The 15983-nt window shown below is 39.0% G+C and overlaps 1 protein-coding gene across 1 annotated transcript; it reads right to left on the reverse strand.

The window, feature by feature from the left end:
- Nucleotides 1-294: 294 nt before the first annotated feature.
- On the reverse strand, nucleotides 295-15983 carry ATP6V0A2 (ATPase H+ transporting V0 subunit a2). Its single transcript, XM_058851107.1, has 20 exons — nucleotides 15753-15983; nucleotides 14353-14431; nucleotides 13255-13352; nucleotides 12426-12563; nucleotides 11981-12081; nucleotides 11198-11324; nucleotides 10364-10446; nucleotides 9930-10023; nucleotides 9400-9612; nucleotides 8706-8856; nucleotides 7845-7984; nucleotides 6975-7132; nucleotides 5958-6048; nucleotides 5542-5660; nucleotides 4898-5108; nucleotides 4646-4765; nucleotides 4046-4165; nucleotides 2711-2828; nucleotides 2120-2291; nucleotides 295-1325 (listed from the first exon to the last, which is right to left on the reverse strand). Exons 1-20 carry the CDS (start codon nucleotides 15867-15869, stop codon nucleotides 1223-1225), a joined length of 2553 nt encoding a protein of 850 aa, XP_058707090.1. The 5' UTR covers nucleotides 15870-15983; the 3' UTR covers nucleotides 295-1222.

The raw sequence follows: 15983 nt of genomic DNA on the forward strand, positions 1-15983 counted from the left end.
TCCCCTCAGTTCCCGCCGCCCCTCACGAGCGCTGGCTCCCCGCAGCAGCCGCCGCCCCTCACGGGAGCTCGTTCCCCTCAGCACGGGCGGCCCCTCACGAGCGCAGGGTCCCCGGGGCACCGCCCGTCCCTCACGGCCGCTCTTCCCTCAGCACCGGCCGCTCGGTCCCCTCAGTTCCCGCCGCCCCTCACGGGGGCTGCTGCCCGCGGCACCGGCCGCCCCTCAGAGCCGCTCGTTCCCCTCAGCGCCGCCCGAGCCAGGGAAAAGGGTACGGACAAACACAGGGCCCGCTCGGCACAGCGCAAACGAGGCTTTATTGGGAATTCGTATGAAACAAGTGAAAAATTTGTGCTGTTCGTATGGCACAGATGTTAAAATATCATGGCAATATCCCCAATTTCAGACTGATACAAAAATAATATAAAACGACCCCTGTCCACCTATGCGGTATAAATTAGGTTCCACAATATCAGGGAATGCGGTTTGTGTATCTTTACAGCCAAACAAACAGGGATCGAGACCAATTCTTTATTCCATGTGCAAAAGTTATTCCTCGCTACAGGGGAAAAAAAGAGGAGTAATACTTCTAATCCTGCCTTCTTCCATAACATTAAATATAAATATCAGTGTGCCTTCCAAAAGCTTGAAGTATTAACTCCAGGCAGAACCCAGAATGAACAGATAACAATTTCAGTGCAATTTTAAATACGGCCAAAAAACAGCACATTGCATTGGTGTGTATAAATTTACATTTCATAATCATCCTGGAATACAGACTGAAAACAGACATTGCTTGTATTGCATTGTTGAATGGTTCCCAAAGTGCACAAGATGCAGCGGGGTTATGTGATTAGTAATTAATGTTTAATATAATGAAGAGTCTTTCAGATAACTTAAAAATAACCATTCAAGAAAATAAAGAGACTCAAAAAAAAAGTCTACATGGGTTTCAGGACAAGCAGTAACAACTTTTTGTTTTTTAAAGAATAAAATTAATTTACAATATTAGTTTATCAAGAAAAGTGTACATTTTATATCTATATATTTTACAAGATGCTCCAGATCTGCTATGTCTTTCTAGAGGAGGTATGCTTTACAGAATTGTTTGGCTGCGTTATAAGGCAATCAGTGAAAACCACTTTGTTCCACAAGAAACCATTCAATAGGCAAGATCCAATCACGCAGTTATTCGCAGACAATTCCAAACATTTCTGCAGCCAAATTATAATGCACCATCTTTATTAAAATTTAAAGAAATGTGCTTAAAAGAGAAAGGCGTAAACTTGTATCCTCCACCGGAATAGAATTTGTTTTGAAATTCCACCCTGAAACGAGACAAAAAAACAGAATCTGCACATGAATCCAAAATTAGCTGTCAAGGGACAGAACTGTGCAACTCAAGAAGCTGAATAAAACCAACTCCAATCCTCTCACTTGTTTTGTGCAGCTATTTAACCTTTCCATCGCAGTCCCAGGCTAACTTTATGCTTCTCAGGAGACCCTCATGCACTAAACTGGGCTGTAATGGCTCATTTCTTACTCCTGGCTTACTGAGTTCTAGTCAATTGTTTTGCAAACACGCAATATAATCAGGACAACCTGTCATCTATGCAGCTGTACCTCCTGTCTTGCAAATTTCATCAGATTTCAAAGCAAACATGCTCTGAATCCACTCCAAAGTGCAGAGCTTGTAATAGCAAGACTGAAAAAAAGATTAAAATACTTAAGGGTTGGCAGCCCCAGTCACTAATAAATGAACTGAAACTATGTAGTGAGATAACCAGACTCTAAAATTAAAAATACTTAACCAAGTTATTAATATTCTACATTATGAAAAGTACAAATCAAATCTACTTATATTTTGTTAATGTGGTTGAAGTTAAAATGTATCATAAGCCAATATAATATTTGAATCTACTGAAAATATTCCAGAGGAACAATCAAATCCAACTAACAAGCCATTTATTTAATATAACTAAATAAATGTATTTCAGTAGCAATGAGGCTGTTGAATTATGCACTTTCCCTTTTTAATAAGACATCTAAAATTTTGCCATAAAAATTCCTCTTAAAGGAGCCAATACATGCTGAAGTGGAATATAGAAAAAAATGAACGTACCAGTGAAGTCGTATTGCATGGAGAAAAGCAGAAAGCCCCTCCATGACCAGCAGAATAAAAACTGTCAGCACAGCAAAGAATGCCAGAACAGGGATTAGCAGCAAGACACCGAACTTCGTATCCACACGGAGACCCATCCTCAACACCATCTGCCACAGAATTTCTGATAACTCTAATAAAAACCAGAAAGTTGCCATAATTAATGTTGGTACTGAGTATCTTCACCCACTGAGACACTCTGACCTGTTCATTTAACCAATATAAGAGCACCTGCTGAACATGTGAGCTATAAGCAATTCCCCCCTCCAGACAGCTGCCCCCATCCCCTCAAATGTTTAAAGATACACCTCAGTGCCAAAATCAGATCTACTGAGAGCAATATTTTACATAAAGTCACAGCTTTAGTTTGGAGGCCTCCATAGGCCATGGTTAGTTGAAATAGGGATTTTTTTCTTTATATTGAGAAAAAGTTTATTTCATAGTGGTATCACTTGAACAGGTCAGCCTCCCTCTAACAGCATTAAAAATACAGATGTAGGAAAAAAAAATCAAAAAATATTAAAAAACATTAAAAAACCCACCCCGACTTACGTGCATGAGCAAGACTCAATGCCCAGAGTCTCAGGTATGAGGCTGTGTTAGAGATGCATCCCAGACAGTATTCAATGGTATGAATTGCTTGATTCATAAAAACATCTGCCAAGTTCAGCTAAAAGATAAGAATACATTTGTATTAATTTTAACAACAAAGAGAACAAAACAGAAGAGAGCAAAAACATTCACCTGCAAATCCTTCCCACATGGAAGAAGAATTCCATTGAAGGGTAATAAATTGATTTTATATCAGGAAAAAAAAGTGTGCCATGTAGAAGATCCTTATTACAAAGATAACATAAAAAAAAATCAGATGCTACAGTTTTCCAGTATTACCTTTTTGATAGATAAAAGCAAATGCAATTTATGTTTTCCACAAGGAATATGATCTAATATTTGAAAACTTTAAGTACTATAACCAGCCATGGTTCTAATTCCCACTCTATTGAGGTTCTAATTCTAAGTCTACAATATCAATTTTTTCATCTTCAAAAGCAGGGGTAATTATCAGCAATGGTAGTGATAGAAATTAATACATTAATACTGTAGGTTCTAAATATAAATAATTGTTACTAATGAAGAGTTTCAAAACTGATAGAACTGAAAATTTCAACACTTACTTGGTCTGAACACTGTATTTCAACACTTACTTTGTATAAGACACTTTTTTTGAGCAAGTAATTCTTGTATTTTTTATACACCAAAACAAGAGTCTACTACCCCAGTGAGATGAGAACTATACATATTCTGCACATTAGGAAACTGAAGCAATTCTGTCTTTCAATTCACATGGAATCACTGGAATCTGCCCAGACTTTTAAAAATTTGCCCAAACTAAACAGAGGCAGTGGGTGGGGTGTAGGAATGCTGCCCATGTCCCCCAACCCCCATGAGCAATAATCCTCATCACAAGATGTAATTTGCAGACATAGAAAGACTTTTGTCCAGATGAAAAGCCAAGATTAATTAACTGGGCAGTCACTGCCTTGCCTCAAGTTTAAGAATCCAGAAAACTAGACAAAGTTTTTATCCCACTCTTCAGTACAAAAAAACCTGTACTCCTAGATGCAGAGTCTCAATTGCAAATAAAACACTGTTTTCTATGACAGATAGGTTGTGTTTTACTGTAACAGTCTGAAAATACCAAAAAACAACGATAAAATAGCAACAATTAACTATAAGGAAACTGCATTTGGACACCAAGGTCTTTGTAAAGGCTCAGCTGAGTTTCTTCAAAACTTCTCAGCACGCAGTGTACAGGTTATCTACTGATTGTTCGCTTCTAATTTGCTTTTAAGAACATACAAACCAGAGATTAAGTGAAAACATTACCTCCTCTGCATCCCCCTCCCTGTGCCCGCTGTCTGAATGACTGACTCCTTCTTCGAGATCATGACATGACAGGAGACAAAGCTCTTCTTCACTTTCTTTTCGGATAAGCTTGTAGCCACTCTACAAAATGGGAATGTGTTGTGTCTTCAAGCAGGCTGCCACTGTCATTTTTTAAGTTTACTTAAAGTAGTCACAGGCAAAGGCAAAAAAATTTCGAGGAACAAAGTACTACTATGTGTTTCAATCCAAAACTGTCCAAAATTGAGCAGAAATTAATAAGACAAGGAGTAATGGGCTTATTTAGGTTAGATATATATAGAAATAAGATCTTTCCTATGAGGGTGGTGAGGCCCTGGCACAGTTTTCCCAGAGAAGCTGTGGCTACCCCATCCCTGGAAGTGTCCAAAGCAAGGCTGGAGGGGCTTGGAGCAACCTGGGATAGTGGGAGGTGTCCCTGCCTATCGCAGAGGATGGAATGAGATGAGCTTTAAGTTCCCTTCCAACCCAACCCATTCTATGAAATACCCAGTAAGGACATACCCTGTGCAGTAAAACAGCAGCTGAATTCTACACTGAGGAAATGTGTCTTTCAGTACTTACCCTGTACATTCTTATGCCTTGGCCTCCACTGTGCAACCAGTAGAGATAAAGTGGTTTACCAAGCAGCATTACAGGAACACAAAAAAAAGCAACACAGAGTAAAAACTTCTGCAGAGGAATCTGTTTGGGGGGAAGGAAAATCAGATTAGATCACAAAATCCAAAGTAGGAAAAGCCCTCCCCTTTTCCTTTAAAGTATTATCTGCATAGGGGAACACAGGATTCCCAAAAAGCTTGGAAGAGCATTACTCACCTGGCCACTGAAGAAGCTCTTTGTTTCACTACCAGGAAACAGGAACATGTTAATAAACTGTATCAGAATACTGGGGGCAGCTGCAGAGTCCTCTGCAGAGTACGCCAACCATTTAAAGAAGATCAAGAACACCAGGTAGCCAAATATGCACAACATGAATAGAAGTTGAGGAATAAAAACCAAATAAATATTATAGGTCTTCTTGAAATGCCTGAAAAGTTGAAATGCAGAAAAAAAATAAAAGTTTTACCAACACAGCCCAAATATGATTTCAATAAAATAAATGACTTTTAAACAGCAAGACTGATATTACAATCCAGAGCTCATTTTTCTTCAGTGAAATTTTACCAGGTATTTTAGTGGAAACAAAAACTGTAAGAGGCATGTAACTTTATTTACCAACAAGTGAAATAAAAGTCTTGTATTAATGTGTTTCGGGATTTTTTAGCACAATACTGAACCATCATCTTACATATGTGAAGACTTCTCCATTATTGTCTTTTTTTAAGAACAGTTTTCACAGTTACTCTTATTCTGTTCTCAAAAAATAATTCCAGTTTCACTTACAAGACTAAGAGAATATGTTATAATTCCAGACTTGACAAAAAAATAGTGTTGGTATTATTTTAACTTCTTGTACTTACAAGTGGTTAAACAGCCCCAATACGACTCCAAATGTCATGTGAGTCACTCCAAAGATCACAGACATTTTCATTTTGAATGAATTTAAAAAAGTGAGACGGTTGCTTGCCAAATTCCATATCTGAAGAAGAAAACACCAAACCAGCATTGAAGAACATCATAACAGAAAGAATAAACCAGTATCCTTTTTCTACTGGTGACCAGAATTCTACCTCAAATGGAGGTCACAACTGAAATTTGAGTTTTGTAAAAATAGTTTAATCTTTGGCTTGTCAGAAGAAAAGGTCTTGTTGACCAGAGAATGCAAACAGAAATGTATTTTTTTCTTAGTCAGAAGTATCTTATTTATACACATACCAAAATCCAATGGACAAAGACTGATCATGACAAGTGGATAATTAGAAAGAATGAAACTAACCGGATCAATTCCGAAGGGATAAACTCCATTGTAGACACCAGAAACATTTGGATCCAGCACTAAATATCGATTAGATTTCAGGTCCTCAAGGCTGTAGTGAAAGAAAAACACACTCAGATTTGACACTTGAAACATAATGACAACATACTTCCAGTTCTGCAGGACACTGCTCCTGCTTTCCTTTACCTAACCCACCCCGTCATGATTCGAAAGGATTTCTAGGCACAAAAATCCTGACTAAAACAAACAATACCAACATAAAACACCTAGAATCTCACAATCTGGGCTTGATTCACATTCACTATCTTCCAAAACAAAGTTTATGGATTTTATTCCACATTTCCCTAAAACTCAAAGTTTTATTTTAGAAGTTCACAGTTTGCTTTTGCATAAAATTCACTGTCAAACACCCAAAGAATAATTGCTACCTTTTTTTGCATTTGGGGAAGTTTCTACTAAATTTTTACATAGTTTTTCATTACCACAGCACACACAACCCATTCAAATTTTAACCAACGTCAGTGGTCTTGATTATTTGAAGCCACATCCTGTTTTGTAAGGCACTGTGAGAAGCAAGCTGTGAACATTTATATACCAAAGGGTCATGATGCCTCAAATCAGTGAGGTTATCCCACTCTGAGAAAAAGCAGATTTGACAATTCACATAGACTATTTTCTTTTTTTTTTTTTTTACTGTCAAGAAAAGCTGTGCAGAGACTAATGATTGCCAGGTAATTAATTTACTTCATTAATAGTTAATCCCTTTTAGTAGAGGCTAATGCCACTCAGATACTCATTCCAGAAGCATGACCTAGGACAAATAAATCCAAAACTAGACCTGTGTTTTCTATTCCTCTGAAAATCTTTATATAGACACACATACACCTGGAAAATATAAACTAAAACATCAGTGTAAAGACAAACCATAACAGGATAGTTAAAACATGTGAACAAAAAGGTTAAACTGCTGCAGGAAATATATCTCTGGCTTAATGGTATAGCAAACATGCTGCTCACCTCCAAACCTTCCGTTCAAACATTGCTGAAACACTCCATCCAGATCCAAATATATTTATTGACTTTGAAAAACAGTCATTATAGATCAATCCAGTGTATATAGAAAACAGCCCCATTAACAATATCACATATCGGCCTTCAAATACCATTTTCATTATCTGTCAGTATCGGGGAAAAAGAAAAAGTAGAGAATATCATCTGTTATGTGAGCAAAGGTTAGCTAGATGTGTCTAAAAGAACCACATTTTTGGACACATAAAGACTTCTAAAATCTAAAATTTATTTGTGAACAGTCGTTAAGGAATATGAGCTCCCATGACACACACAGATTTTTATGACCTGCGTCCTTACATAAAGGAAGGTTCTCTTTAAGCCACTTCCTTCCTGGGATTACTTTACAAGAAATTACATATTTGCAGGCATTCTTAATGAACATAATTCTAATGATGCAGGTGTTCCCGCATTCCAACCAGTATGATTAAAAAATTGAAGTGAAGTTTAATAAATTTCAAACTACAACTCTTTTTATAAACAATAAAAGGTGATATTTGAAAAATAATTTTCTCCTCAAGTTGTCACTGTAATGACATTCTGTAAAACACATCACTGAGTAGCCCTGGTGGAATGAAAGACAAGCTTAAAAGCATCAATTAATTTTTTCTAAGCATTTCATTACAACTTGATTATTTCTGCTCTTTCAAGGAAAGTGAATAGTTTAAATATTACATTAATCTCAAGGAATATGCAGGCTTTAAAAACAGAAAATCCTAAAAGAATGGAAAAACCCCTAATTAAATACCCATGCAAAAAACAGTGACTGTTCAAATGATCTGGCTGGATGGGAAGTAAATAATTTGTAATTCCTTTTACCTCATATTGCACTCTTTTTAACCTAGGGTGGTTTTCATACAGTATTGTCAGGAGTGCAAATATGAACATGAGCAGCCCGTGCCCGAAGTCTCCAAACATGACCGCGAACAAGAAGGGGAAAGTGATGATGGTATAGAGAGCTGCAAGGGTAACACAGCAGATTTCAGGCACAGCACAACAGATGATGTTCTCTCTGCATTATCCCTAAGCAATCCCGTACTTAAATCTCTCAAAGTTTTTAAGTCTGAAAGATATTTCATCCCCTACTCAGAGACCTTTCCCCAACACTGTAAATTTAACTCAGTTTAAAGTTTGGTTGTTGTGTAGCAATGATAACTTCACAGTTGAGCAGCAGCTGACAATTCTGAGGATAATAATATGAGCCCAGGAAATAAAACCCAACCAAGCAGTCCTTCCTCTGTGGCTATTTCAGGTCTGCACTATATGGTACATTCTCTTGTGCAGAATGATGCAGTCAACATAGCTACAAGTACATATTAAAGTGGGCTATACAGCAAGCTGGATTTTTCAAGTGATGAGCTCCACACCTCAGTAAGATCAGTTACCATTACCAGTTTTCTTTTTTTTTCCCCTAAGTACCTTCCTTACCCAAAATAACACATATAAAAGAAAAATTACACAGCTATTACCACTACCTTTCATGCTAAAATAACTCCAAAAAACCAAATCCCATCTTGCTGCTTGGAGCACTGTTTGCACTTTTGACGAGCTACTGAAATTTTAAAACAGCTACTAACAAGCAGTATGATTGTCACCAATTGGCCTTTGCCAGTGTCCAATTCAGCAAGGTATCAAGGCAATCAGCAATGACAGCACAGCACAGCTTTCAGAAGGACCAACCTGGATTAACTTCCCCGTAGCTTCCAACTCCATAAGCATCAACGATGCTCTGGAACCCTGAGGTGAATTTATTGGTACGTATCAAAGTCGGAGGAGGTTGTGTTGTTGGGATGGTATTCATGAATGATGAAATTGCAGCTCCACTCTTCCTCTAATTACAGACAGAAGATACACTTGTGTAAGACCTCTGTTAATCTAATCAAAGTGAAAACATTTGCTCTATCAGCAGTTTTACTGATCCAAAAATACCATTAAATTAAGCCCCAAGTTTAACATTTACCCCTTTGTACCCCCTCTGAAAACAGATTATGCATTATGCACAATGTTCTAATTCTTCATATCAAGTATCAGATGAGACTTATCAGTAACAATATTATAAAACAAAGATCAGTTATTACAAATTTTCTCCCATAAAATAAAAACCAATGCAAGGGAACTGGCACCTTCTGCATGACTGCAAATAGTGCTGTGGGCCCAGCTGGACTCAGGTCCAATATAGAAGTTATTAAAGGGTAAAAAACCACTACACACAACACTAAATAAAGGCTCTGCTTATAAAAAACCTGTTTTATACAGAGACCCACATCTGTCTGTGGCTACTTTCAGTCTATTGTTAATAATTATTTTCTTTCCTTATGCATATAGTTAGTTCAAGATAAAATCTTTAACATCAGTGAGTATTTAGGTGACTTACCGAGCCTTCCTCCAATGCATGGTGCAATTTGTGGAGATCAGCCAGTGGACACCAAACCTCAGCAATTAAACATTTATTTGTGACATCAAAACTGCACAGGTTAAGGACATGGTAAATGGCTTTCATCTTCTTCACTTGGATAACCCAAGTATAGATGGATTCCGATGCTTTATACAAGACCTGGCGCAAGTATTCCTCAGTTTTATTCAGCACCTTTGTTTGAGAAAAAACCAAAGATGTCACTGAGAATGTGACAGTGGCTGTGCTGATCACAGCAAGAGCACCTCGTACATGTCCGGTGCTGGGCCATGTTCTTAGGAGGGCAAGCAAACTTCTGCTGAGAACAGAAGGCAGTGCCACGTGCTGTGAGATTTAACAGATATGTGCAACACGAGACCAGGAACACAACTTACTGTCTCATCAGCTCCAAAGCTGTATGTATGTTAGAAATCATATTTAACACTGTGATTCATCAGATTATTTCCTAGGGTGCAACAGCTCCAGCAAAAGGAAATCTGTTCTTTACTCACAGTTTCAAGATCCTGAATACGAACATTGAGTCCTTCGACCACAGCCTGGCGCTCCTCGGTGGTGTCGGGGTAGGGGTACACGTGACAGCGATAGCTGCAGGAACACAGGGCTGTGTTAAATGACCAAACTCCGCCAAAATACATCACCCAACCCCCTGCCACAGCCAAATTTGCAACATATCACTAAATAACCACAGAACAGATTCAACTCAGAGGCAGTATTTTGTCTGTACTTGGTGAAGACTGCAAGCAAAATGACTCATATATTTATTTGTACACTGCGTAATTATAGAGCTGGATGCAATAAGGGGAGAAACAAATTTAATGTAAAAAACCTTGTCTAAAAATCAATACTTATAAGAAAGGGGTGCAGGAGAAAAACCAACTAGAAAATACCCCAGGTATAAAGGAATGTACATAGATTTACTTCTTACCAGTCACAAATCTTCTTAACTTTTTGACCAATTTGTTCGCCCCAATAGGACACTAAAAAAACAGCCCACTTTGTGGTTTCACCCTAAAAAAACACAAAAAAGTAAGGCTGATGAATTATATTTTAACTAACAATTCCACTGTGACATAATTATACAGGTAAGTAATAAAACTGTGTTAGTAGCATTAATCTTCCATCCGTTAAGTGAAGATAAAACAATAAAATTCAACTGTGTCTATATCTCATTTTTTTAATATTAGAGAAAAACAGAAAAAGTTTCCAGGGAAAATCAGAGACATTATATTTTACTATCTCACAATTCTTGTGAGTAAGAAAAGAATATTTTAAAAAGGTAACAAATTAGAATTTAAGGGAAAAAAAAAAAAAGCAACAGATTAGGCTGCCATAATTGATTTACAAAAAATTAATTTTGTAAGTTCACATTAAAAACTTCACAGAAAACTAGCTGTACTTGACTCTTTCTTAGCTACTGAATGAACAAGTGAAATGGCTATTAAAAGGCAATGCACTGTGCAGACCTAGTTAATAAATATCCAAGCAGCCGTTCCTGCCACGTATTTTGACCAAGGTGGCAAATCATAAAGTCATCACTATTCCACAATGAAGTTCCTCAGGCTGAACCATGACCAATTAATTGACACTTCTACAACCTTGAATTTTAAAATGTTACAAATTCTAATACTTCAAAACAGTTTTTTCTCTAAGGACATTGGGAAATCATTTCCATTTACTGCAGACACACCTGAGCAGCAATTCTTCCACATCATATGAAAAGTACAAATGAAATAAACTCATCATTACAATGTTTACTCACTGTATCTGGATCTTCCAGAGCCTCATCCAGCTCTGCATAGGTGAGAAAGGGATAGCCTTTACAGACTCTCCACAGCATTTTTTCAAATGCTTCAATCTTTGAAATGTGAACTAACCCAGATATGAATCTAGGAAAAAGAAAATTTTGAAACAGAAGATAAAATTTACAAGAAAAAAAAATGAAATTCAACATACATCACCACAATAATTTAGTATCTGCTATGGCTAGGGAAGGAAGCATCACCATGAACAGGAAGTAACTGGAATAGAAAATACCAGCTGGTATATAAAACTATTTGTAAAATAAACAGGCTTCAGACCTGAGCACACAACTAGAATTACTTCTAACTAATTATTTCTGTGACAATGAGATTATTTCCTTCTTCTTGGAAGACACCCTCTTATAACAATGCCATAGAGAGCAGTATCCATTCAGCATTTTAAAAGCAACACAATCAATGTTACATTTACAACTGACACCACCAGGTGATTAAAACACTGTGTTTATCACAGAAAAAGAGTTTAAACAATAGAAGGAAGTATTGATTTAGAGATTTTCCTTTACACACATCCTTGGAAGCTTTGTAACAGCTTTTTTGGGCGCTGTCCTGTTTATCTCTTGAAATAATCTGAGTTTGTTACAAAGGTACACAGGGGCCAGGCTCCTGTCCTGTCTAAAACTGTTTGGCACACCTGAAACCACTACAGGCCATCTTTTAAGAGAACAACCAATTCTTTACAACCCCTCATCAAGCACTTCTGAAACAGCACATGCCATACCCACCCCAGTGAGGTACTCAGTCTGTGCGTGCGGTTTAAATCCACCAATGGCTCATTTTCCACAGAAGAAAATTCTTCAAAATTTCCATGTAAATAGGATTCATGCTAGAAAATAAAAATAATAAAAAAACCAAAAAACATTAATTGCTTTCAGGAAAACAAACCCCTCTCATGCCATTATTATTCTAAAGAAGAAAAGGAAATTAGGTAAATGGTTTAATTAAAAATAAAAAACTCATTTCTGTGTTCAATTCAGGCAACAGAGAGATCCTGGATCTCAAGTACACTGCTCTTAACAATTATAGTGCTGCAAAACTACACTGTAAATTTCTTAGCACAATTTATGCACCAAATTACACAATTACACCTTCATTTTCGAACAATTCAATGGGGAAAAATCACAAAAATGCCACACGACAACAATCCCTGCCAAACACCCCAAGCAATACCTCAGGTGTTCTCCTGACAAAATTCTGTGTGATCTGTAACATGTACTTGTATTCTGTCAATTCAAGCAGGTTTCTCCTCAATTTTCCTTTGTTTTTAGTTACTTCCCTCAATTCTGTCTCCAGCTTCTGCAGCTGTTCCTAAGACACAGAGTAAAGAAAAGACACAGCATTAGTTACAGGATTTTGGAACATGCATTTTCAATACATAATAATTTGACACAGTGACAGGAGTTTCCCATTGCTTAATTAACTAAAGGTTTTATCTCTAGCCAAGGATTGCTTTGTATTGAGTACACTTGATCCTCCACTGGCATCTGTTGAGCCTACTGCTCTGCCCCTAATTTGTGTCAAAATAATGCAGACCTGGAGGCAGAACTGCAGATAGCACAGGGTGGAAGATACCCATTTATTCTTTTAATACAATTACAACAAAACAGAATTTTACTCAAAATTAGATCTGCGTTTTACAAGCTTCTAATCGAACACAAAACCAGAAAAAGCATTCAGAGAAAGCAGCACCACGTTTTGCTGTATGGCCAGCACCTGCAGAGCCTTGGGCAAGTAAAACTCCAACACTCCTGGAAATTTTGGATGCACAAAGAGCCTTAGGTAAGTATCAAAGCATTAAATGAGGCTGAGGGACTGCATCTACAGATAATCTGTCTGGAACAGTGTGATGTGCTAATGCATCAAAATACAATGGACGACTACTGCACGCTCCCTGAGTTTGCTTTGACCCTTTCACAGGAATTTTGTGTTAATACCAAAACCTCACTGGCAGCAAGGAATTAGACAAAAAGGAAAACGGCAAATGTTTAGTGGAAGTTACCTGGATTTCTAAAATGTGTTTCAGCAAGGGGGCAGGAGGAGCAACATCTCCTTCAGGAAGTGGAATATCTGCTTTTTTAATTTCTTGTACTAAATACCCTGGAGTGAGAAGAAAAACAGAATCAGAATGGAAACTGCATTTCCTACACTTCCCAGAGTGCTGCAGAGTTGACCTTCAGCTGCTCTTGATGGTGCTAATCACACTGCAGCATCAAGCCCAGGCTATTTTATTCACTCACTTTAGCAACAATGCACACACGAGAAGTCTTAAAAAAACAAGAGCTTAAAGAGTGGTGGGGATAAAACACACAAACTATTCTTGCCTTGGAAGTCTGCAGAAGCAAGCAAACTTCGGAGCCTTCCCTTTCCCAACAAGTATTTTCTAAGAAGCTTTTACCATTTCACAGAACCTCTTTGTTGCTGCACGGTGTCACTTTCTGCTAATGGTGCAATTGTGTATCGCTTCTGCCAGAAACAGTTGTGCTGCTCACTGATCCACGTTTGGCATAAAAAGTGTTCAAACAAAGCAGCTTAAGCAACCTTGACAACAAATGCAATTCACATTGGGCAGGGGGACTGCCAAAATAGCTGCTGGCACAACCAGCACATGCCTCTGATGAGAGATTCCAATCAAAGGAATCCTTCAATTGCACCTTTTCCTCAGGATACACTGAAGACATCTGCATGTTGGCTGTAATGCTCTGCATACCCTTCTCTATTCATTAACTACCATGAAAACACAGTTATTAATAACTTGAAGTTTTTTTGAGGGTGCCTGGAAAATCAACAGTATTGAGTTATACAACATGAAAAAACAGGGTATATCGTACAGTCAAGGAGATATCCACATTAAAACTTCCCTTTTCCTTGCAGAGTTTTAAGTAGCAAACACTGAAACAGCCTCATCTATTTATCAGCAACACATTAGCAACCGTTCTTTACCTCTGAGCTTAAAATATTATAATATATTTAGTATAAGTAAATTTCACAGCTTACAAAACCTGGGATGGTTAAAAAAAACTGTAGCTGAAACGTTCACAGTAGTGTCACTCTGGTAATGCCACAGGTGAGAAACAGCAGACATGACAATAAAGCTCACCAAGTATTCTTTCCATTTCTTCACATTTCTTCACTTCATTCACATATTTTCTCTGAAACACACTTACATTTGGGTTAAGCTGAAGAAGAAGGACAAAATGCATATTAGGGATTCAAAATAGTAACCTCCCCTAAAAAACCACAGCTGTTCCTTCAACTTCCTGGAGACAATTTCCATGAGCTCTGTGCTCTAAGTGCTTTTCAGTTGAGAAGGCACAAAAACCTAAAAAGATTACAAAGTCTTCAAATAGCAAAGTTGGCTTTATTAAGGCAGAATTATCCATGCCATTGGCTAGTTTTAATCAAACAACAAAATAACAAGGTCTACTGGAGAAACCATTCCTAAAGTTATTTCAACAGTTTTAAAATGTTGCTTAATGACTTCAAATTAACAAACCATTTTACAAATTTGTTGTGATGCATTTCCACAGTCTGTTTGAAATATTAAATTTTACATACATACCCATAATATGAACATGCAATATTTCTGACTTGTTATCCAGCTATTAAATCAGAACTACTAATGCATTATTTCTAAAATAAATAGTGTATCAGGTAACTAGAATGACATCAAAATGTTAAGCATACACTCATGTAACCATTCTTACAGATCTGCCTCCTCTTCCCTGCCATATTTACTAACTAGCTGTTAATTTAAGTCTTCCCAGCTTTCCCTGCAGCGATTTTGCAAGCTACATTTCTAACATATATTTGATATGAAGACATTCCAAGTTTCAGTCAGCAAGGAAGGAGCATACAATTATGATGAGACAACGCAAAGACGTGGCTAATTACTGCCCAACCCAACTTTATGTTAGGCAGGCGGGCAGGGAGTTTCCTCCAAGGCCAAATATCCCTCCAGGAACAGGAACCTGTGATCAATAAACCCACAGAGCAGGTGTTTCTCTCGGTCTGTCAGTGGGGTGGATGGAAGCACACACGCTCAGGCTGAAGGCAATGAGGCTGCAGGTGGGTCGGGGGCTCTCCCGTGGGATCTCGCTGCAAATAACCTCAAGTTTAAGCTACTTCTGTGAGAAAGGTGGGATGCAGCCATGCCAAAGCATCCCCCCCGAGAGTGCCGGGGAGGCCGGGGCTCCACACTGACCTCCCATCTCTCATCCCACCCACCTGGGCTCCGGTGTCACCTCTCTGGGTGACCCTGCCTTGCCCGGGGGCTGGACCGGACCATCTCCAGAGATCCCTTCCAACCCTAACAATTCTGTGAGGCTGCCTTCAGGGACGGGCCATACACCTGCCTGTCGGAGCCGGGCAAAGACGGGAATAAAAGCACTTTCCACCGCCCCACCGGGGCCAAGCCCACACCTCCCGGACGGCGGCCCCGGGCCCGGCTCGGCCCCTCAGGGTCCCCGCGCTGTCCCAGAGCGCCCCGGCGGTACTCACGTCTCGGAACTCGGCCAGGCCGCACTCGCCCACCTCGCTGAGGCACTCGTAGGCCGAGCCGCTCTGCAGGAAGAGCTGCGCCAGGCACACGGGCTCGCCGCGGAACAGCGAGCCCATGGCGGCGGCGCGGCCCGGGGCTCCCGGCGCGGGGGCTCAGCGCGGCCCGGGGGCGGCCATGGCGGGGCGGAGCGGGGCGGGAGCGGACCCGAGCGGGGCGGAGCGGACCCGAGC

This window comes from Poecile atricapillus, chromosome 16, assembly GCF_030490865.1.
Source record: "Poecile atricapillus isolate bPoeAtr1 chromosome 16, bPoeAtr1.hap1, whole genome shotgun sequence".
NCBI classification, from domain to species: Eukaryota; Metazoa; Chordata; class Aves; order Passeriformes; family Paridae; genus Poecile; species Poecile atricapillus.

What these genes read in the sequence shown, in the direction of transcription:
- ATP6V0A2 (XM_058851107.1), bottom strand. Translation starts at nt 15,869, where the DNA reads ATGGGCTCGCTGTTCCGCGGCGAGCCCGTGTGCCTGGCGCAGCTCTTC. An exon ending in AAGGCATAAGAATGTACAGG is followed by an intron (nt 4,166 to 4,645) that starts GTAAGTACTGAA and finishes CCCATTTTGTAG; the next exon opens with AGTGGCTACAAGCTTATCCG. An exon ending in GGGAGGGGGATGCAGAGGAG is followed by an intron (nt 2,829 to 4,045) that starts GTAATGTTTTCA and finishes CTTATCTTTTAG; the next exon opens with CTGAACTTGGCAGATGTTTT.